General features: G+C 40.2%; 1 protein-coding gene across 6 annotated transcripts in view; it reads left to right on the plus strand.

Annotated features, from left to right (window-relative positions):
• The first annotated feature begins 2,919 nt into the window (after positions 1–2,919).
• The window catches only part of Fkbp5 (FKBP prolyl isomerase 5), a 91,754-nt gene continuing 70,225 nt past the window's right edge, over positions 2,920–24,448 (plus strand). For 2 of the 6 annotated variants that reach the window (XM_020168917.2, XM_074082345.1), the window contains exon 1: positions 16,204–16,266. In XM_020168917.2, coding sequence (XP_020024506.1) covers positions 16,252–16,266 — 15 coding nt within the window. In that variant the 5' untranslated portion in view covers positions 16,204–16,251. Of the gene's footprint in view, positions 2,942–2,966; positions 3,129–3,501; positions 3,722–3,774; positions 3,937–16,203; positions 16,267–24,448 lie in introns of those variants that run through there. The other 4 variants (XM_020168922.2, XM_020168920.2, XM_074082343.1 and 1 more) reach the window with 4 other exon arrangements.

Raw genomic sequence — 24,448 nt, forward strand, 5'->3', positions numbered from 1 at the left:
TACACTAAGCTACATTGCATGTCCTTTTTTTAAATTTTATTTTGAAACAAGATCTTGCTAAATTGCTCAGGTTAGCCTTGAACTTGCATTTCTCCTGCCTCAACCTCTCAAGCAGCTGGGAAAACAGGTCTTTCCCACCACTACGCACCATAATAGGCCCAAGACAATAGAGTCAACTGGTCATGCACTGCAATCTCTAAAACCGTGAACCAAAATAAACCTTTTCTCTTTATAAGTTGATCATCTCAGGTGTTTGTTATAGTTTCAGAACACTGACTAACACATCCTTCTACTTTTTTTTCTCTTTTTTAAAGATTGTTTTCAGTTTTTTTTTAAGGTTAGTCTCTTGAAATGCATATGAATTTAAATATCAGCTTCTCAATTTTGATAAAGAAGTCATCCAAACTTGTGGTGGGAATTGCATTGATTCTGAAGGTCAATTTGGAGAGTATCACCATCTAAAGCAAAAAAGGGCTGGGGGCATGGCTTAAGTTGTAAGAGCACCTGCCTAGCAAGTGCAAGGCCTAGGACTGTCAAAAAAATCCAAACAATAAGACAATGCATAAACATGGATACTTTTCCAAGTAGTTAGACTTTTTAATTTTTTCCAATGTTTCATAATTTTCAAAGTGTACGTTTTCCACTTCTTTTGTTAAATGCATTCCAAAATATATTATTCTTTTTGATGATGTCATTAATGGAATTGTTTTCATAATTTCATTTTCATATTATTATTGTAATTACTTGCTGTACTGGAGGTAGCTCCACAGTAGGTGAAATAGGGTTTGGGTGGGTTGATCAAGTTCAAGTACAAACCCTGTCACTTCCTAACTGGGTCACCTGAGGATTATTGAACTTCAGCTTTCTCAATTAATAAATGAATAAAAGCACTGAAGGCTCATCCCACATTACCAATATGAGAATCAAGTGACACAGGCATATGAATACCAAGTGCTCTAAAAACAAGAGATGGTTTGAGCCATGCCCGGGGGTACTAAGGGACAGGAAGGATTGGCCACATAATTTTCAGGATCAGAGCAAAATGAAAATGCAGGACGCCTTGTTGAAAAATTACTAAGAATGTCAAGATAACAGCAGAACATTAAACCAGGCACAGGGCCTTTCTAAGTAAGATTGGGGCCCTTGAGTTCAGAGGGGCAGCCACATTTCCAAATGCAGAGGGCAAGTGGGGTGGCCAGGGTGGGTTTTCTGGGGGAGTGGGTGGGTAGAAATAGTCAGGCTGCCATCATCAGAGCTGGGGAACTGAGTGTTCCCCACAGACACCGGCCTAGGGGGAGGAGGGGAAGCCTGCAGCTGTATCTACAGGGCCTGTTGTTTGCTGTAGTGTGTTACAACACAGCCTGGCAGCTTCTGGGGCTTTTCTGTGTTGCTCGTGGAAGAGCCTGGTCCTAGAGTATGTGACAAGTCCACACAGCCTACAGATTTGCCCACACTGCTTCACGCTGTTCCCTCAGTTACTAGGCTTTTCCAGGTCTGCATGCTTACTGCTCCTGTTGTCTCCCCCTGCTGGGAGTCCCTTTCCTTCCTCATCACAGCCTTCAGCCTAGCAAACAGCTACTCCATCTTCTAATAGTGGGCTTCATCAGTGAAGCCTTCCTTGCCTCTTGCAGGGAGAACTGATTCCTCCCTCTGTGGAGGTCTCCACTGTACCCTAGGCAGATGCCTGCCACAACCCCGTGACACTTAGCAGCACTGAAATGCGATGTGGACAGCCCTGCCTCCTAGGCTGGGGTCCTTGAGGAATGGCACAGTGCCTTCTCCCCTCTGCCTACCATGTACAGACAGTGCTTACCACTTGTTCTCAGTAAGTTAAGTAGATGCTAAATCAACTGAGGTTAGTAGGTAGGCAGAGGTAGTTTTTTGATCAACATTGTGTTGTTGAATTAAAGCAAATAAAGTGTTAGTGACTCTCCTTAGAAACTGGGAAGGGGAAGCTTCCAGGCATTGAGGATGGACAAGTGGCTGAGACACACTCCCTGCTCCGGAGGACACTGCGGTATCTTCTCTGCAGGCACCTCTTGAAGGCAGGGAATGAATGATTAATACCACCAAGCATGGTGACTGGTGGAACAGTGCCTTACAAACACTTGAGAGTGCTATAAGGCAAAAACCAGATTTAGGGTCAAGAGGCTTCTACTCTGACTCAGACATTAGGTATCCATAGGTAACTATTATATCCCATAGGTAATTAGCTATAGGACTTTAGGTTTTTGTTTCTTTGAAAAATGAAGGGGTTGACCTAGAGAGTCCCTCGGGGTCAGGGGCTGCTCCTGAGTCTTTATGGGAGAAGCTCAGAGGTGGCCACCTAGCTGGGAATGCCTGTCTTGAAGCTGAGTTTGCTCAATAGCCTACCTTAGGAGTTGGGTTAGGAGAGACTGTGGCCATTTTTTAAGGTCCCTGTTCTGTTTTAATCACCTGGGATACCATGTTTTAAAGGTAGAGAGCCATGGGAAAGCACGGTTTTCACACGCTGGGTGCCCAAAGAACGGTACTATGAGGTAAATTGGTTCCAAAGGTGGGATTTCCCCTGTCCTGACTGAGCATCTTGGACCTCATGGGTTGTTTCCTGGGGCCAGTGTGGCCTGTCCCTTCCAGTCTCAGGGCAGGGGATCAGATAGCAGGGGCAGAGCCCTCAGAGAGAGGAAACAAACTTGAAGTGAACGAGCTTGTGTAGGCATTAGTTTCTCTGGAGGTAAGGGATGATGTGAAGGGGTGTCAGTCAGCTTCCTCCATCCCTTCTCTCCGGCCCCCACAAAGGGCAAGGGCCAGACACGTGGGCTGGTGGGGGGAAGAGGAGATGCAAATGAATGGGGCGGGGCCTCATTTGCATGGACTGCGCGCGGCCACCAATCCAGACAGGCAGAGAAACAGCCCGCGCGCCTTTTGGGGGCGGACTGACAGCCCCGGGGGCCTATAGAAGGTGGGTCCTGCGGCCGGCGGGCGTGGGACGGCGCCGGGCGCTGCCCGGGGGATTCGGGCCGGCTCGCGGGCGCTGCCAGTCTTGGGCGGCGGTGTCCGGCGCGCGGGCAGCCTGCTGGGCGGGCTGCGGAGTGAGCGGAGCGCGGGCAAGGTGGAGAGACGGAGCCGGCGAGCCACGGCAGCGACAGGTACCGGCGCCATGGCTGCAGGGATGGGGCGGGCGGGCGGGCGCGGCACCCCTGGAGCCGGATTCCCTCCTTTCCCGGTCCCGCCGCGGCTGGTCGCTTCCCCGCCCCCTCACGCGGCTGGCCAGCTCGGGAGCCGCGCGCCGGGGCGAGCGCGGCCCGGGAAGCCCCGAGGTGAGGAGCGGGAGGCCCGGCCACCCTCAGGGAGGCGCGCAGCGGGCGGCCGCGGGAGCCGCTCGCGCCCCCTGGGCGGGCGAGGCGAAGGCGCGGCGCAGCGCGGCGGTCGCGCCCGCTCGTCCTCACTCGGCTTTTGTTTCCCGCCCGGGTGACAGGTCCCGCTGCGGCTCTGGTCGGCGCCCCCACCCCCGCCATTCGCCCGAGGCCCAGCGGGAGTGACCGCGGCCGCCTGAGCGGACGGCGGGACCCTCGGAGAGCCGGGCGGCGGCTGGACAGCCACGCCGCGGGCGGGTGCGAAACTTCGCCTTCCGGACCCGGGCGGCCGAGGTCGAGGACGCGAGTCGCAGGAGCCGAGCGCGGGACGCGGCGGGCGATGTCGCCCGCTCACCTGGCGGCCGGGCCGGCGAGGATAACGGCTGGTGGGTGTGGATGGGCGTTCACCGTCCTCACCTGCAGGTCTGGGACCGGTGGCGGACGGGGAACCGCATTGCCGCGTGCGGAGGGCGTCGGTGCGGCGCGGGCCCAACAGGTGGCCTGGGTCGTGCCACAGCCAGAGAAGTCACTTTAGGGCCCTTGCTGACTGCAGCCCTGGAACCTTACAAAACTCCTTCCGCCCCATCGATCGTCTGAAAAGGTGTGCTGGCCATTGTGCACGACTCAGAAAACAGTACTGCAAAAAGGAAAAAACGGGGGGGGGAGGTAGCCGGTGTAGATGGCTTTTTGTACTGAGGAGCCCCGAGGAGCGTCCCAGCCTCGTCCTAGAAGTGGGTTGTGCGGTGCTAGATGTAAGTGCAGACGCGGGGCCTGGGGCCCTTGGTGGCCCGGGACGGCGTGTGGCGCGCGTGGCCGCCGCGGGCAGCGCTCGAGCTCGGGGCTTTGGACCTGGCGCTCCGCGGGGCGGGCGCGGGGCTCCGTCGGCTGCAGCGTCCTTGCGTCCTGTTACATTGTGCGCCGGGGGAAAGTGAAGGCACGCGCTAGCGAGCCGGAGGAGTTCTGTCCCCTCCTTGCGTTAGGAGACGTGTAGTAGCCGCTGCTCTTGGTGTCTGAGTCAGAATTCAAGGACTGGCTCGGAAATAATCTTATTCTGGTGGGAAATTCTTATTCTGTCATACTTTCACTTAACAGTTTTTTTGTTTGCCTCTTTCCCCAGCTGACCTCCGCCCAGTAATCTACAGTCATGGGCCTGACCAGTTTAGGGATTCTACAGAAACTTATATATTTGTTAAAAATATTTTTAAGTGGGTTGTTAGTAACACTCATCATTTCGAGAAACACTGGACTTAGTTTTCTTTTTTTCTAAACTTCTCACGTGTGCAGATATTAGTTTAACTCTTTAAGAACAGTTAATAATTGTTATTTAATTTTGTTAATTAATTTTTAATTAAAGGTCATTTGATTTCCCTAGCTAGTTACATTACAATTAACTATGAGTTGTGACTGAGATTAAAAAGTAATTTCAAATAGTCTTTATAAAGTGCTTTGTATCTCTAAAACAAGCTGGGGTGTTATAAGGTCTTTGTCATTCCAACACTTAACAAATGTTTCTGAATCTTTAAATTTTTTTTTAGTTATGGGAATTTTGTGTGAAGTAATTTTTAAAAACAATTTTAATTAGTTTAACATGAAAAACCTAGAACAGTAGATTAAGCAAGTAAGTAAATCTTCAGTTTTTTTCTTCTTGGATTGGAAAACGATGCATAGTTTGGACTAGTTTCCTAAAGGCTTCTCAGCTTAGAAAGAATGAGTTCAAAGAAAAAGAACATCCTTTTTGGTGTATCGGTGAAGGGGCTCTTGCTGTCAAACGCTGACCTGGCTTTCTGATAGCTAGCAAGGGCGGGTTGGCTGAACAATGGCTGTTCCTCACATAAAGTGGGTTTAGTCTATATAAATAGTTACCAGAGACTTTATAAGACTGCAGCGTCCATTGTCTTAGGTGATTTAAACACTCTTTGGTGTGCTAGAGTGCATTAGTTTAAAATAATACATGTAATTAGGTTTATAATCTTACGATGCTCAGATATGCCAAATATCATATTTATTTACACAAAAGCATATTTGGAGTACTTTAATTAGAAAAGAGCCTTTTCATTAAGAGACTTTTAAAATTCAGTTTTTAGATATTTTAATCGCTGGCTTATGTCCACTTTAACTTGGGGGCACCCTATCATAAAATGGTCATCCACGTTTCACTTTCAGAATTAAGCCTAAATTGATTCTCACACCTATACAACAAAAATTGGGAATTTTTTTCTCCTACTATGCTGGGTATTGAACCCAGAGTCTTGTGCATGCTAGGCAAGTGCTCCACAACTGAGCTATACCTCCACCCCTTAGGGAATATTTTAAATGAAGAAAGCTACAAAAACAGCGATTTATATTAAAACAGCTAAATTCAAGGGTAGATCAAATGACACTGTTAGAGACATCAATACTGCTTTACTTAGTAAGTATGCATGTTGTACATGGCATTAAGAATAGCTTTTCTATAAGCCTTTTTCACAATTCCTGAAAAAGAATCTATATTGTCCATATTTTGGCACACTAAGTTCAGTAATTAATATATGCTAAATATCTCCATTTTACAGTTCTGAAACTTTGAGCTTTCTAACTTAGCTCATCAATAACTAGGTTTTGTTTTTTCATATTTTATGATTTTCTTTTTAAAAATTTTTATCATTTTTATTTTATGTGGTGCTGGGGATCAAATTCAGGGTCTCATATATGCTAGGCCACTGAGCTACACTGAGCTGGGCTACACTGAGCTCAGTGGCCTAGCTGTACATTTCTTTTTCCAGCTGTACATTTCTTTTTGCTATGCTTGGGGAATGGAACCTAGGGCCTGTACATGCTAGGGTCTACTGCTGAGCTATACCATCAGCCTTTTAGTGCTTTTTTAACATTTAACATTATATCTCCCCCAAAATGTAAAATTAAACATACATGTCAGACTGGGTGGGCAATAGTATGTAAATTGCATAATTATTGATTTAAAATAACAAATACTTCTGTGTGATTTAATTTGCAAATAAGGCATTTATTTACAGTAAAAAAGACAGTTCTGCAAGTGAGACAGGTTGTAGCTGACAGTTTACAAGCAATATTTAGAACTCTAAAATTCCAGTACTCAAAATAATTTCTACCACATGCTTTGTTATGAGAATTACTTGCATTTTATGCTTAATTTAATATTTACTACTAATCTTTTGATTAGTAATAAACATTTGATTAATGAGAGTGAAACATTTGATTAATGAGAGTGAAGGACCATCAGAGAGAGTTTGGGATCTACACTTTTGGTATACTTGTTTTTTACTCTTGATCTAAAAGCAAAACACTTAAAAAATAAGAACAAAACTTTATTTTAGTCCTCTAAAACAATCAGGCAGACCATATTAAAAGTTGGGGCTTGTAGCTGTTTGGAGTTGTCATTTTTTGGATTAAAAATCAAGGCTGTTTTTGTTTTTTTTAGAAAAAGATAAAATTCCCAACATAAAATGTATTTTCAGAGTAAAAGAGTGTTTTTTAAAGTAAACCCACATGTCTGTAAAAGTTAGGAAACATCCAAATGGTCAGAATGCTTTTTAAGATTAAAAATGTAGTATATTTGAATTGTATATATTTGAAATTGCTCAGTTTTTAGAAAGAAGAATAAAAGATGAAGAAAGACAAAAAGGGTTGTTTTTTCTCTTTTGTAGGTGTAAACCCTTGCCTAAGAAGGGCAGTGGTAAATTTCTAGAACCATTTGTAGCATTCTGCTTCAGTCTTGGCAATTAATAGATAATATTACATGAGGAGTCCCCTGAAAATGATCTGCTTATGAAAAGCAGGGTTGGAAATTTGAGACTGATTTCTTAAAAAATCAGGTTTGTGTTTCTTAATGTTCCCGTCTCTGGAGTTAACCTCCTCCATTGTCAGAAAGTTATATAGTGGAATTCCAGAGTCAAAATATCTTTATCACATATTTACTGTTGCAGGAAGTTACTTTTTGGAATGGAGAAAGCATCTTAGAGATTAAGTTTTTATCAGAATACATTCTGAATAAGCATGGAATGTTCCTTATCCATGTTAAATATTAACCAGTGAAATTATTTCTATGTTGAACTTTTTGAAAAGCAAGACAATAATCTTAGCATATATTTTGGATTTTGTCTCAAGGATAAACTTATTGTGTAGTAGATGGTAACATCCAACATTTTGAAATTCTAGTTTGGGAGGAGGTATTTGTTAAAGAAGAAAGTGTTTCTTTGAAGCATAACAGTAATTTACATGGAGAGAAATTTGTTTTTCTTTTAAATTATTCTTTAAGAAAAACTGAGATGGTCATCTTTCCATCTTAGATTTATTTTCACTATGAACTTAATTTCTTTTACAATATGTTTGTTGATTCACATATTTGTAATATGCACATGCATATATATATGCCAAATGTCAAATTTCTGCCTTACATATAACTATTATGTATATATACACATGGTTGCTATTTGTATGTTTATGTATATAGCTCTGTTTATCCTCGCTGCCTTATTTCCCAGGCTTATTTATATGTGGAACCCCTCCCCCACCTTTTTTTCTTTTCAATGAAATTTCGCTACACAGAAAGGAACAAAGTATATGTCCATGAAAAGACTGGTACAAAATGTTCAGAGCAGCTTTTAACAATAGAAGTAAACTACTGATTCACAAATAGAGGAATCTCAGGAATACTATTCAAAGCAAGAGAAGGCAGATACAGATGAGTGTGTTCTATGTGATGCCATTTGTGAGAAATACAAGAACAGACAAAAGGAAGAAATTAGGACAGTGGCTGCCTTGGGATAGGGACTGGGACTGTGACTGAAAAGGGCTACAAGGTAGCTTTCTGTGATAACAGAAATATTATGTAACTTTACGTGGGTGATGAAATTTTAAGTGTATCCTTTTTGGGTAATGTTATTTTCCTGTCATTTTTAACTTGCAGAAAAGTGCAAGAGTAGTACAATGAACTTCATATTCCTTTATCCAGATTTACCAGTTGTTTACATATGTTCAGACTTATTTAAGTGACTATTTAAGGTCTGTGCATTTTATGGTATGTAAGTTTTATTTTAATAAAGGAATAAAGTGAAAAAATGTGTGGAAGGTGAGGAGAATGATCTTATTACCTGAAAAAAGTAAAATACCTCAGTTAGAAATTAACCAATCACTTAACGATAAAGCAAAAGAGAATTACTGTCTTGTCTGTCCACATGTGTATTTATGTTGCTTTTCACTGAAGTTTTATGACAACACGTTTCAGTTGGAAGAAATTATCCAGAAAATGATTCAAGGCAGAACGGCCTACAGTGAAACCCTGCTTTGTCTAGCTATCCTGTGAATGTCACCTCGAGAATGAGGCTTAGCAATAGCTCTCTGGGAATTGAAGATGTGATTATTCCTTTTAAAGATGTACACAACTACAGCGTGCTAGGCTTTTGCACAGACACGTACTGTCGTCAGTGTCCTGGAACTTACTAGACACAGGAAACTCAGGCTGTCATCTTTGGACAATGCCTTTTATCATGGGGGCACGGTTGTCAGTGGTGACTCTGCCACGCTGGACTAGCTCTGATGCATCCTCAGTAACATGATTTGATTTAAACCAAATCTATTTAAGCATAGCTTAAACAGTGACTTGCTTTAAAAATCAGCTTTTCCCCTCATTTTGCATAATTGTTAATATGTGGTCATTAAATTTAAGGTTAGGTATAATTTATGGATATTGGTCCTTTTTTTTGGCAGTACTGGGGTTTGAATTCTGTGCCTACACCTTGAGCCACTCCACCAGTTGACTTTGAACTTCGATCCTCCTAATCTCTGCCTCCCAATTAACTAGGATTGCAGGAGTGAGCCTCTGCTGCCTGGCTGATATTGGTTGATTTTTTAAAAACCTATCTTTTTGTATTTACATCAGAAAGTTGTTTATTTGGTTATTTAGCAAACTGATGATTGATGTTGGAGACATACATTTATTTCACCTTTACTAATTAAAACCATGCAAATTATATGGGCTATGTAATTGTTTTAACAAAACAAATTCATTGAAGAAAGAAGTGACATGTCTAATACCAATCAACATGAATAAAAAGGCCTTTCCCATTTAATGAATAGGTAATTTTATTTGAAGAGTATCTTCTAGAATATTTTTTGTTGTTTTGTTTTCTGGTGCTGGGGATGGAATCTAGGCTTCTTATATGCTAGCCAAGTGCCTTACCACTGACTAAAAACCCTAACCCTGTTTGTTAGAATTTTATTTTGCCAGCCTTAACTGATGACAAAACTTTAAAAACAAACATATCTATAGGTAACTTTTTTTTTTTTTTTAGTTAGGAAAGGTTTCTATGTGTATACATCTGGAGAGAGGAGTATAAAGAACCTCCATGTTCTCATTGTCCAGATTCATTAATGGACCTCTTGTGCCCATTTTGCAGATTCATTAATTACTGACATTGTGATTGATTTGCTTTTTTTGGGGGTGGTACTGGGATTTGAACTCAGAGCTTCACACTTGCAAAGTAGGCTTTCTACCACTTGAGCCACTCCTCCAGTCCATTTTGCTCTGATTATTCTTGGAGATGGAATCTTGAGAATTACTTGCCTGGGCTGGCCTTGAACCGACATCTTCCTTATCTCAACCACCCAACTGGCTAGGATTATAGGCATGAGCCACCAGCACCTGGCTGATGTTCTTTTTGTTAATGCTCATAAATATTGTAAAATAGTGGTAGTATTGGTTACCAGATTTCTTTTTTCAAAAGCTTTGTTGTAAATAAAACCAGTGTGTTTTACCTCAGAGATTTGATTTTAGACAAATAGCAATTATGAAACTTTTTGTCTTGAGCTTCTTTCTGTCAATTCATAGCTTGAAAAGGAAAGATTAATTTTAAGCTTACTAGAATAAGTCAAGCCAAACACTATAGAATTGGAAAGTAAGGTTATCTTCAATGTAAATGCGTTTGTCTAAATGTTCTTCTGTTACTCTCTTTCTTTGAAACCTCAATCATTGCACTGCCCTAACTGCCACCCCTATCATATCATTGTCTGAGTTTGAAGTCTAAATGTCTCAAAAGGAAATATACTTCACTACCATCTCTGTAGCAGCTGTACATCAGCGTTCCTATTCTTTTCCTTTCTCCAACCAAGACACCTCTCTTTCATTTGTCCTCTAGCTGTTGATGGCTCCATTACTCTTACTGGTCATTTCCTTTTTTTTTTTTTTTTTTTTTTTTTGTGGTACTAGGGTTTGAACTTAGGGCCTCATGAGTCACTCTGCCAGGCCTGTTTTGTTTTGGGTATTTTTCAAGACAAGGTTTGCACAGCTGGCTTTGAACTGTGGTCTTCCTGATCTCTGCCTCCTGAGTAGCTAGGATTACCAGTATGACCCACCGGTGCACAGTTTACTGGTCATTTTCTACTCTTCCTTTACTTCTTAAGCTCAGTGAATCACTACATCCCATTGTTTCTAACTTTATAATGTCTCTTTTTATTTTTGACCCTTTCATTCAACTACACTTGTCCTAATTTGATTAACATGTTAAAACAGAAAGTTATCCCTACTCTGTAGTGAACTTTATACATATCAAAATTGAAACATGTTCCTAAAATAAATAGGACATTTTTTTCCTTTCCAGAGAAGGCTTCAATCAGCCTTATAGGGAGACATCCTTTTGTTTTGTTTTGTTTTTCTTGGGGTGCTGGGGATTGAACCCAGGGCCTCACCTATGCTAGTTAAATGCTCTACCATTGAGCTAAATCCCCATCCCCATAATTTTTAAGGCCTAAGTAATAATTATACTTAAACCAAGGTGATAGGGAAGACTGTTCTCATCACTCAGTTCAAATAATCTAGTGAATGGTGGCTGGCAGGGCCCACAGTTTATCAAGGGATTTGAACAGCAGAATTTCTTAGACCACGGGGATAGCCCAGGATGACTTCCTTCTAACTCAGAATATCTGAAAGTACTTATTAGTAGATAAAATGCTGAACTGTGCCTATAACACATTTGTAGGACTTTCTAGTGTTTTTATGGCTAAAAGTACAGGCCTATTGGCTTACGTGTAGATTCTTTTATTTCTTATCCCATACAAACTGGCCAAGACAGTTATTAAAAATCTACCTTTGCTGAAAGTGACATGGTACTGACCTCTCTTTATAATCTTCTGGACTTGAAGTTGTCAGAAAGACAGGTGCCTGGGCTGCGTGGGGAGGATGTAAAATAGAGACGGGGAAATAACTGATGCCCTTATATTTCCTACAAGCAGTTGTCTAACCCCTGGACTCTTAGGCTTTATTCCTTTCCATATAAGTTAGAGTTTATCAGCCCACCTTGGTTTTGGTCACCTTAGGGAGATCTTCTTTCTGCTCTTCGGGAAATGTTTGAATTTCCTTTTAGTAGGAACCAAAATCCAATTTAAGATTACTGACTTTGAGGACAAGAGAATGAAGTATTATATATGTTGTCCTAGATAACCCAGAATACCTGGTTGTTTTCTTCTAGAGAAACTATGAATAATATTAGGATTCTGAAATGATTATGTAAAAATTAATTTAATGGTTATTAAGGGTGGAACAAGGAGGAGAAAACCATACTTTCTCTGGAAAGCCAGATGCAGTAGGAACAGACCTGGAATGAAACTCTGCCACTAAGCAGCTGTGTGGCCCTGGACAAGTTAAAGTTGCTTATCCTGTCTGACCTTTACTTTAACCATCAAATGAATGGGTTAGATTAGGTTTTAAGGTCCCTTTGTAGCTCCGGGGATTTCTCAGAAAAAACCCAAAACTCCTTATTTATATATTGATCCTAGTTAATGGTTTTTCAGTGTCTGAAAAAATAGTTTTGTTTCCATTAGATGTTAGGAAAAGAAATGAAAGAGTCAGCATTCATAAGATGGATTAGATTTTAGTGTTTCATTGTCTTTGCTTCTGCACTGAATTTATTCTGGACCCTTATTTGCACCATCTATTTGTATCTGTTTTCCTGCCTTTTCTTACCTTTGTTTTACAGTGTGACTTTCAAAATCTCTCTTTTTCTCTGCTTCTTCTTGGTGCTTCTTTTGTTTCAGTTCTTTCATTACCCATATTTTGTTATGGGCATGGAATTCATCAAATAGACCCTTGGGTCCAAGCTGTCACTAATTTTTATTTTGTTGTGTGGAGTTTTTTGTTTGTTTGTTTTTGTTTTGAGATAGGGGTCTCACTTTGTAGTCCAGGTAACCTCAGACTCACAGTCCCCTACCTCAGCCTCCCAAATGCTAGGATTACAGGTGTGTGCCACCATCCCAGGCTAATCACTAATTTAAGTTTAGATGTCCCAGTAGTTGTTAGGATTAATAGGACCCGTGTACTCTAAAATATAGCAACTAGAATAATGAGTTCTAGGGAGGGGGAGTAAGTAAGCCTAGAGGGAGAAGGAATGGTGTGGAAGAGAATTTCCAAAGATTATTTTAATTTTACTCCTAAACTATAAATTAAAAATCCTATTTTTTAATGATGGTGACTGTCAGTGGCATCAAAGTTTAGGCCCGAAGTCCTGAAGTTTTTTCTTTTTCCTTCCTTCCTTTTTATTTTAAGACAGGTCTTACTATGCAGCCCAAGCTGTCTTTAAACTCACAATCTTCCTTCCTCTGTCTCAGAAGTGCTAGAATTACACCAAACCTGTCACCAAACCTGGCAGGTCCTGAGGTCTTGATGAGCTATGAGTTTCTTGGAGGCAAAAACTGTATTTTTTAATTCTGTGTCCTCAGCATTCATAATGCTGAAGTACATTGCTGTGTAAATGCAAATTGAATTGTTGGGACTGATGGTGTTTTGTGGCAGGCCAGGGATTAAAAGTGTGGTATAGACTTTTATTTTTTTGGCGGTATGGGGGTTTGAACTCAGACCTTCACATTTGCTAAGCAGGTACTTTACTATCCCTAAAGTCTTCAGTTGTGTACTGTTGAGCTAAGCACAGTGGCTCACGTCTGTAATCCCAGCTACTGTGGAGGTGGCAGTTGAGAGGCTCACTGTTCAAGGACAGCCTTGGCAAAAAGTTAGTGAGATTTCATATGAACAAACAAGATGAGTGTAGTTGTGCTCCTTGTGGTCCCAGCTACAGGGGAGACTGTAGGCAGGATTATCACAGTCCTAGGTTGGGCAAAAACACAAGACTCTACCTGAAAAAAATAACTAAAAACGAAAAAAGGACTGGTGAAGTGGCTCAAGTGGTAGGGTACCTGCCTAGCAAGCCGGAGGTCCTCAGTTCAAACCCCAATACCTTTAAAAAAAATGGTGTATCATTGGAATGTGAATGTTATCACTACCACTTTGTGATATTAGATGAGATATTTTACGAGAGTTTCTTTAAGCCCAGTTTCCTCATCTGTAAGAGGAAGAGGACAATAATACCTACCTCAAGGTTGTTGTGAGGATTAAATGCAACAACACATAAAGTTCCTGGGTCAGGGCTATCTGTCTGCAATAACTATTATATATTTTCAAGAAGACATAAGCCTGCTCTCAGAAAATAGCATATATTCACAGAAGATAAATAGCAATCTAGATCCCATGGTAGGTTTCAAATGAGTGGTTTTCTTAAATGCTCAAGAGTCAGGAATAGTTTCTAAGCAGATGAGAACTCAAAGAAAGTGGCAGAATTTGACTTGAAGAACTAGTTAGCAAGTTGACAGACTCCTTGGTGACAGACTGTAGTGAATTCTAGCTCTCCTACTGTGTGGTAATAAGCAAATTTATCTCCCTCCTAGGATTATTGAGAGAATTAACTGAGTTAATAACACTCAAAATATTTAGAACTTGATAAATTATTCCAAAGTTGAAAGAAGGGAGAATGTGTGTCAGAGAGAACCATTGAGTGATAAGGAAGGGGGTACCCTGGGTTCTTTTGAAATGGTGAAGCCAAGTTGGCCAGATAACCCATTGGAAAGTAGTGGGCGATGATGTTGGGGAGAATTACAAATGAGTAAGCCAGGGACTGTGACATCTTTTCCATATGTGCTGAGGAAACTTGAGGAGATTCCAGGGTTATTGGCACGGGCTCTGTGTGAACACACTTCTCAGTCTGCACCTAGCATTTCTCACTGTCTTTCTGGATTTAAAAACAATTAAAACTAATTTTGACAGTGAAGCCCATAGTCATCTATCCTGAACCATTATGCATGTTTAATTTGTCCATTTCTTTTTGTAAACATGTTTTTGGATAACTTTCTCTTTTTCTGCATATTTCAGTTGTTTACATAATCCTATTCCTTTTCCTCCAAGGTACAGTGGCTTTTTGCTATTGTTTTCCTGACTGTCATTCTAGACACACGCTCTAGATCCTAAATCACAAAGCCCACAAAGTGGAAAGGACCAGGGAGAGGGAGAAAGAGAGGAAGGAAAGAAGTGTCCTCTAGTCCAGCCATGTTGTTTTACAGACAAAGAAACAGAGATGCAGAGGAAGTGGTCATACTCTGGAGATCCACAGCTAATTACTGAGCAGGTTGTACCTTTCAGGACTGAACTAAGGCTGTTTTTATTGTTGTATCTGTGTGATTCTCAGCCATCTGGGTGGAAATTACACTAGAACTATTAATAATTGTTGTTGTATAGCTAGTAAACACAAAGATAAAAAGTAATTTTACTGCCAGTATGACAGGAGCGATATGATATTCCTTTACCCTTATTAATGAAAGTCCATGGTTACATTTCTTAGATGCACACCACTATTCTTAATGTTCAAAGCAAAAGACTACAAAATCAGCTTTGAGAAGAAAAGGGTCTCTTTCTTTCATTTTTACAGATTTAAATTGAAATTAATAGTACTTTAAACATAAATATCCTTCTTGAAAGAAGTGGACTTTTTGTTTCTGTCATGGTGGATCTATAGGTTCACTTAGAGCTGGTGGCAGGGTGGCTGCTGAGAACCACTGTACTGAACATCACAGCTGTTGACCCTGCACTTCGAGTGCAGTAGCCTCTAAGGCTACATCAGCTGTCTTTGCCTCTTACTTTCTTATGTATGCCAGCATATAAGGGTGGGGGCCTGTTGAAGCATTTTTTCTACATAGTAAAATGTGATACACTATATAGAAAGCCCTAGGCTTAGGGTCTAGCCACAACAGTTGCTCCTTTTCAGAGCAGGTAATTTTTTCTCAATTATAATGTCAGTTCCCAATCACCAGTCCACTGTCATATCACTTCCTTTTCTTCCCTTGAAATGTATTGTTTTAACTTGACAAGACACCCTCCCTGTGTTTTGAAAATTTGCATAGTGTGCAAATACTTTTTAGTCACTATAAGCACAATTTTACCATCTAATCATTTTGCAACTGGTAATCTTTTTATGTTCTGTATTATTTCCCATGATTAAAGAAAAAAAAGTAGCCTTGGTTACATAAAGATGCTCCACACCTTCAAATTCTCCCATATACCTTACCTAAAAACAGGCTTCTGGATTAACCACTTTTTTTTTAACTGAATGCTATCGCTATCATTTCTAAACACTGAAGTTGAATGTCTGTGCAAATTTTTTTTCATGTATTCAATGTCTTGTATCAGATCACTTATTTATATTTCTCATGGTTTGCTTTCTTTTTCCTTTTTTTTTTTTTTTGGTGGTACTGGGTTTTGAACTCAGGGCCTACAGCTTGAGCCACTTCACCAGCCCTTTTTTATGATATTTTTTTCGAGATAGGGTCTCTTGCACTATTTGTTCAGGCTGGCAAATCCACAATCCTTCTGATCTCTGCCTTTTGGGTAGCTAGGATTATAGGGATGAACCACTGGACCTGGCTATGTTAATTTTTATGAAGAAGTTTTTTCTTTTTTTTTAAATTCTTCTGTCTTGTAATTTGTATTTAAATGATTACCCTTTATAATAACTTTTTTTCTTTTAATTATGCTTTTAAGGGAGAAGAAAATGCTTCAAAATTAGATTTGTATATTTTGGGGGCTGTGATGTATATGTGTAAGGTAGGTTTCACTTAGTACCTTTATGTAATAAGAGACTTCTGGGGGTTTTTTGTTGTTTGTGGCACTGGGGTTTGAACTCAGGGCCTCATGCTTGATAGGTAGGTGCTCTACTGCTTGAGCCACTCCACCAACCCTTTTGTGTGTGTGTGTGAGATATGTTTTTTCAAGGTAGGGTCTTGAGAACTGGTTGCCCCGTGGTTGATTTTGTACTGCCATCCCCCTGATCTCTGCCTCCTAAGTAGCTAGGATAGGCGTGAGCCGCCGGCTGGGTTTCTATTTTTAAAATGCTTTGTTTTGCTGAATTATTTTCTTGTTTGAGAAAAAAATCTGTTAAACTATATATAGGTGGTTGCTAGCCTTTTCTTATAAATTTTTGTAGTAACAAAATATGTTAACTTTATTCTTAGAATATTTTTAGCTTCTTTAGATATGAGCCTGGAAATTCTCATACTTTGAGAGAGACAAGGACAATTGATCTGTCACTTTCAGTTTATGTATATATTTGGTTATCTTGTTCTTTCCCTTGATTTTCATTTTCTGATTTTTATTTATGTTTGCTAAAAGTAGGGAGCTTTAGTATTACATTACACATTTTTTTTCCCTGCTGCTGGGGCTCAAACCCAGGAGCACTGAGTCTTTTTTTTTTTTGGTTGGGCTAGGGTTTGAGCCCAGGACTTTCCACTTGCAAAGCAGGTACTCTACCACTTAAACTACACATCCCATCCATTTTGCTCTAGTTCTATTGAAGCTGGGTCTCTTGAACAATTCACCCCAGGCTGTCCTTGAACCTTGATCTTCCAGATCTCAGTCTCACAAGTAGCTAGGATTACAGGTGGGTGCCATGAGAGCCTATGCATTCTTATGGACTATTTTCTGTTATAAGATATATTCATTTCTCTTTCCATTTAAAAATGACTGTATTCTAGATGTTCGTTTAATTCACAATATATTTTTGTTTACTTTTTGACTAGATTTGTTTCTTTGCATCTTCATAGTGTTTTTGTGCATTAATTACTAACTTCCATTTTACTTCACTTAACAAACTTGGTGTTGCCATATCTAAACACGTTCATAGGTGCTGCTTCAATTTCTAGACAAGTGGGACTGAAATTTTCACCTTCTTAGATCATAAACTATTTTAATATTTTACATGTATTTTCTATTTTGTATCTGTGGATGCTGATAGCAGTATATGAGAATTTATGGTACTTTATGTGAATAGTTTATTTTTTACAATTGTCTAGTATTGTCAGACCAGTTTTGTTAATAAATTAAAGACATTTAAATTTTCCTAATCTTCCTAATCCAGGGTCCCTAATTTAAAATTTTAACTTTTGGTCTTTGTGTCATTTTCTTATTCTTTTATTTAAAAAAAAAGTCACCGGTTTTTCTAAAAGTGAGGCATAATTATATCAATAATTAACTTTAAAAGAGGAAGATAAAGATCAGTTTGTTTTTGGCCATTTAAATTATTTTAGATATACTGGACTAACAAGTTAAGAAGATATTTTCTTATCACTAACAGTGATACGAAAATAATGAAATTTTAAGTCATTAATTTTTCTCTTACAATGTGTTAATCTGTTCACAGAAAAGAATTTGAAAGTTTAATTAAAACAAAAAAGGTTAAGACCATTAAAAACAGTCAGAAACCAAACATAAATCACTTGAGAAATGAGCAGGAAGGGAATGGGAAGAAAATTTTACACCGGTAATCAGAGGCAAGATAGTTTCTATGTTTGAACATTAAATTTAGCTTCGAGCTTCCTGGCAAGCAAGAGAAAAAAGGAAACAGGATGGATTTCATGGTTATTGTCTGATAAAGAAAGCTTATCAAAGAGAGATGCTTTTTTTGAGTTCTGAGTTATATGAAATCTTATATAAGGAACGTAATTTATATTTCTATTTTTACAAATTTCTTAATTTCAGCTATTGCTGTATTAGCTGCTCTGTGCCCCAGTATAAATACTGTAATTATATTTGGCCACGTTAAGTTCATGCCACTGTTAACAGTGGACACACCATAGCTGGAGTGTGCTTATGTATTGCCTCTAGAGTTGCAGCCATTGACGAACAGGAAACTGAAAGCTAAAGCTCAGGAAATGTATTGTATTCACGCTGTGTGGAAAAATGTATATGACACTTAACTGCTGAGATCCATGGGCATTTCCATGTTGGGATTGTATTTCTGTATTTAGAGAGGAGTGTTAAGGATTCTTACAGCATGGCTATCAGATGCTTCAATATGGTAATAGACACATCTGTGCATTGTAGGCGAGAGACATTGTGCAATATGAGGGAAAGCATGCACCACATTACTCTGTATTCCGCTCTGCTCTTTTAAGAAATAATACAGCTGCCACATCGGTGGAAATATTCAAGAAGGTTTTATTTTTCTGAGAATTATGGAGTTTTAGTTTAGTTCCAAGGAAGGGGAGGCCCCTGTCTTACAAGATACCTCATTTCATTCCTAGGAAGTTCTAATGATTAAGTCTTAGTTTTTTATATTGAATTGAATTTTGTTTTCCTGTGATTTATTAATATACTCTAGATTTCTTAGTGTTGAAAAGAAGATTACTAATTGATCAAAATTATTTAAAAAGCTAAGATGTTCTAGCATTTTAGGAGCCTCATAAAATCATAACTGGAGGAAGTCTTTAGTCTTGAAATTATAAAAAAGTTTCTGCTACAGGAGATATAATTAATAGATTTGCTGGATAGACATGCATTTTCTTATTATTTCTATACTTAGCTTTTTTAACAGTATCTTGTATGGATTTAACATTCCTATTATTTTATTCTTTGAAATGAGCATGAAGTTTTAAAAGCTTCTTTAAAATGGAAATTTCTAATACTGTATTTTTTGTTGCTGTTTCATTGTTGTGTTTATATGTGTACATATATTTTGTTGGTATATATTAAGTTATATATAATAATGAGTTTAATCATTGTTTTTCTTTTTTATGCAGTACTAGGGTTTGAACTCAGGGCCTTGTACTTTCTAGGCAGGTGCTCTACAGCTTGAGCCACATTGCCTGCCCTTTTTTTGTTATTGTTGTTTTTGTTTTTGAGATAGGGTCTTCCTATGTATACCAGGAATTCACCATGTAGCCCAAGCTTGCCTTGAACTCATGGTGCTCCTTCCTCCTCATTCTCAGTGCTGGGGTTAGAGGTGTGTACCACCACACCTGGCTTGTATATTTTAACAAAAGAAATGATGGAGAGAGTGAATTTAACATTGTAAGCACTTTTGTAAATATCACAGTGTATCTCCAGTACAATAATATGATAATAAAAATAAAATAAAAAAATTTTTAAAGTAACTTATGGCTGTTTCATTACAAGTTTGGTAGTTTTTGTTTTGTTTTTTTTTTGTTGAGACAGGGTTATCACTGTAGCCCATGCTGGCCTTGAACTCAGCGATCATTCTGCCTCAGCCTGGGATTCCAGGTGTGTATCACCATACCCAGTTTCACTGCAAGTTCTGTGGTTTGAAATTAGTCACACAAAATATTTAGTGGCCATTATTGAAAATTCTGTTACAAAATTCTCAGTCCATTTGCTCTATTTTAGTAGCATAATCAAAGTTTTTCTTTAATCTGGATTGATCTGCCTTGGATCTGTTAGGGCCATGTGCTTGCTCCTGACCATCACAGTGAGGAAGGGGATAGAAGATGCTGACTGGTAAAGACTGCCTCCAGCTCAGGAAGAGAGCAGCAGTGACTTCCCAGAGGATCATCATGTGATGCATTTCCAACAGAAAGGGGGAAGGGCTCTAGGCTGAAAGGCATGAAGTTTCAGCAGGTCCAGACCATGAGGAACCTTGTGGAGTAGGAAAGGTTGGACCCTGTGCAACAGCTGGTCTTTCACAACCCTCAATGGAAGGGCCTCTGCAAGAGTAACTCAGCTTTCTTATGTTACACATTCATTACAGAGAAATTGAGGAAACATGAAGAAAATAACTTAATGAGTGAAAAAAATAACTTCCCAGAGCCTCACTTTTCTTTTTTGAATGTTCTCACCTAATTTCCCTTAAACTTCATTTAACATCTAGATTACTTCTTTTTTTATTTACTTGAAATGATTCTTCCCACAAATTGTGCTCTGGTAACTTTAAAAATTAATGATGAAAATTGGGTGTGGGGATGCACATCTGTAATCCCAGCACTTAGGAGGCTGAAGTAGGAGGCTGATGAATTTGAGGACAGCCAGTCCTACATAGACCCTGTCTGAAAAATCAAAACAAAACAACCAAAAAAATTAATTATGAAAGAAACTGGGGTTAAAAATTTAAGACCATTTTTGTTTGATACAATGATTCTGTTAATCAGTATCTATTTAATGCATGCATATATGTATATAGGCATATATATATATATATATGCCTGTTTTGCTTAATGAAAACACAGACCTATATGTTCAGGTTGTTCTTAATAGGGGAAACAGGGAAAATGGAGACCAATAGGCCTGTTTCTAAGCAGTTCCTTCTGGGAGCAGGGACTAGGTTTTCCTGATCACCCTTATGACAGTATCATCAGGCACAGTGCTTGCACAAAGTGTTACATAGTAGATGTTGGATGGGTAGATGAGGTTGTGAGCAAGCACTTATTAGCAGTTCATATTTCCTGCACTGTGGAAATTAATATCAGTGTTCATCTAAAATTAAAAGCCTTTGTTATACTCTTGTCTTTCTCTTTTTCTGTCTTTTTTTTTTTTTTGATGGGACTGGAGTTTGAACTCAGGGCTTCATGCTTGCAAAGCAGGTGCTCTACTGCTTAAGCCACACCTCCAACTCCATTTTCCTCTGGTTATTTTGGAGATGGGGTTCTCATGAACTGTTAGCACAGGCTGGCCTTTTTTTTTTTCTTTTATTCATATGTGCATACAATGTTTGGGTCATTTCTTCCCCCTTACCCCACATCCTGCTCCCTCCCTCTCCCCCCCTACTCCCTCGCTACCAGGCAGAAACTAGTTTGCCCTTATCTCTAATTTTGTTGAAGAGGGAGTATAAGCAATAATAGGAAGGACCAAGGGATTTTGCTAGTTGAGATAAGGATAGCTATACAGGGAGTTGACTTGCATTGCTTTCCTGTACATGTGTATTACCTTCTAAATTAATTCTTTTCGAAGTAACCTTTTCTCTAGTTCCTGGCCCCCTTCTCCTATTGGCCTCTGTCGCTTTAAGGTATCTGCATTAGTTTCTCTGCATTGAGGGCAACAAATGCTATCTAGTTTTTTGGGTGTCTTACCTATCCTCATACCTCCCTTGTGTGCTCTCGCTTTATCATGTGATCAGAGTCCAAAATGTGTTTGCCCTTGATCTAATGTCCGAATATGAGGGAGAACATACGATTTTTGGTCTTTTGAGCCAGGCTAACCTCACTCAGAATGATGTTCTCCAGTTCCATCCATTTACTTGCGAATGATAAGATTTCATTCTTCTTCATGGCTGCATGAAATTCCATTGTGTATAAATACCACATTTTCTTAATCCATTCGTCAGTAGTGGGGCATCTTGGCTATTTCCATAACTGGCTATTGTGAATAGTGCTGCAACAAACATGGGTGTGCAGGTGGCTCTGGAGTAACCTATGTCACATTCTTTTGGGTATATCCCCAAGAGTGGTATTGCTGGATCATATGGTAGATTTATGTTTAGATTTTTAAGAAGCCGCCAGATTTTTTTCCAGAGTGGTTGTACTAGTTTACATTCCCACCAGCAGTGTAAGAGGGTTCCTCTCTCCCCTCCCCCTATCCTCACCAACACCTGTTGTTGGTGGTGTTGCTAATGATGGCTATTCTAACAGGGGTGAGGTGGAATCTTTGTGTGGTTTTAATTTTCATTTCCTTTATTGCTAGGGATGGTGAGCATTTTTTCATGTGTTTTTTGGCCATTTGAATTTCTTCTTTTGAGAAAGTTCTGTTTAGTTCACTTGCCCATTTCTTTATTGGTCCATTAATTTTGGGGGAATTTAGTTTTTTGAGTTCCCTATATATTCTGGTTATCAGTCCTTTGTCTCATGTGTAGTTGGCAAATATTTTCTCCCACTCTGTGGGTGTTCTCTTCAGTTTAGAGACCATTTCTTTTATTGAACACAAGCTTTTTAGTTTTATGAAGTCCCATTTATCTATGCTATCTCTTAGTTACTGTGCTGCTGGGGTTCCATTGAGAAAGTTCTTGAGTTTGTGAGACTATCTTGAAAAAACTCACCCCCAAAAAGGGCCAAGGGAGTGGGTCGAGGGTTAGAGCACCATCCCAGCAAGTTACACTTGTGTGTGTGTGTGTGTGTGTGCGCGCGCGCGCGTGTGGATGGGCAAAGAAGAATCAGACTGTTGACAAAAGCAAGGTCAGCCACAGCACACAGGCTTACCAATTTTGTTTCTCCGTTCCTTGGACTGTGGGTGTGGGAAAAGAATGAGGAGGCTTACAGATGTCTTACTGAGAAAGGACAAAGTGCAAGACAGCATTATTTATTGGTGGTACCAGAGTTTTTGGCAGTGCTGGAGTTTGAACTCAATACCTCACTGTTGCTAGCAGCATGGTTGAAAGAGGGTCTTCTGCCCACCACAGAAGTGTTTGGCTCCTCTCACAGCCCTCCATCCTGAGTGACAAGACGCGCACACTTCTCCTGGCAGGAATTGCTCCCCCCTCAATGTTGAAAGGATGACCCTCGATGGGAGAGCTGGACACAGGCAGAGGTGTAACCCAAGATGAGATTCCATCACGACTTCAAGCTGTCCCTGGATGCTTCTGCTACAGCTGGGTGCAAGACACATGGGGAGAAGTTGCACAGGACCATGCTGGCGAGAGGAGAAGGGAAGAGGGCTTGTGGTTGCTGTTTTGAGTCCGATTGTCTGCAGGAGCCTCTGCAGAGGTCTGAGCCTCATGGGCTTCAAGGACTCCAGAGCAGCACAAGATGCAACCCTCGCACTCAGGACCCACTGCAATGGCTTGAGACACCTCACATCAATACTAATATGAAGAAATTGCTCTATGTAGGGGTAATTCTGAGGGAGGAAAGAAGCACAGAGAATATTTTCCCAATCTCAACTGGGAATTTAGAGTCCCAAACAGCAGAAATGTCATTTTCACGTAATGAACCAATGAGCACAGAAGGCAAAAGAACAAAAATCCCCACCAAATTCCAGGATTGGGGATGAAGGAGGAGGAAGTGATGGGAAGTGGAGAGCCAAGAATCAGGGAAAACCAGAAGCCAGGGGTGGGGAGAAAGAGCAAGAGGGAGTCTTTCCAGAAGGCCACTGTATCGATGGAGACAGAACTGAATGGCATTCCCCATAGCCCTCCCCTCACTCCGTCAGTGGCTTCACTGGGCATCTGAGATGGGAGTGACCTGCAGCCTGCTAGGCCAGGCCAAGACAGGCGGCCACAAAGAAACACACCAGAGCTCATGAAGACTCACGATGACATTGGGAACCCCCTATGGTTTCTGTGCGTTTTTTTAAAATACTGTACAAAATCTGTGAACTAGCAAGGGTTAGCTGTGCTGTGTGTCTGCCGGACGTCCTTTGAGGATTACCATCCCCCACACAGGACTTATTGCAGGACACCTTCTAAAAGGTGTGGCTGTACAAAAAAGAAAAATCTCGATTTTAAGGAGAGCAGCAACGTGACACTGCTTTAGTTCATTTAAGTTTTCTTCCCCAAAAATACATTCCTAAATATACAGACTAAAAAAAAAGAGAGAGAGAGAGAAAGTTCTTGCCTATACCTATTAGTTCCAAGGTATTTCCTACTCTTTACTGCACCAACTTTAGAGTTTGGGGTCTGATATTAAGATCCTTGATCCATTTTGAGTTATTATTGGTATAGGGTGATAAACATGGATCTAGTTTCAGTTTTTTGCAGACTGCTAACCAGTTTTCCCAGCAGTTTTTGTTGAAGAGGCTGTCTTTTCTCCATCATATATTTTTAGCGCCTTTGTCAAAGACAGGTTGGTTATAGTTGTGTGGCTTCATATCTGGGTCCTCTATTCTGTTCCACTGGTCTTCATGTCTGTTTTTGTGCCAGTACCATTCTGTTTTTATTGCTTTGTAATATAGTTTGAAGTCAGGTATTGTTCTTTTTACTGAGTATTGGCAGGCTGGCTTTGAACTATGATCCTCCTGATCTTAGCCTCCCAAGTGGCTAGGATTACAGGCGTGAGCACCAGCACCCAGCTTG

Source organism: Castor canadensis, chromosome 8, assembly GCF_047511655.1.
Source record: "Castor canadensis chromosome 8, mCasCan1.hap1v2, whole genome shotgun sequence".
NCBI classification, from domain to species: domain Eukaryota; kingdom Metazoa; phylum Chordata; class Mammalia; order Rodentia; family Castoridae; genus Castor; species Castor canadensis.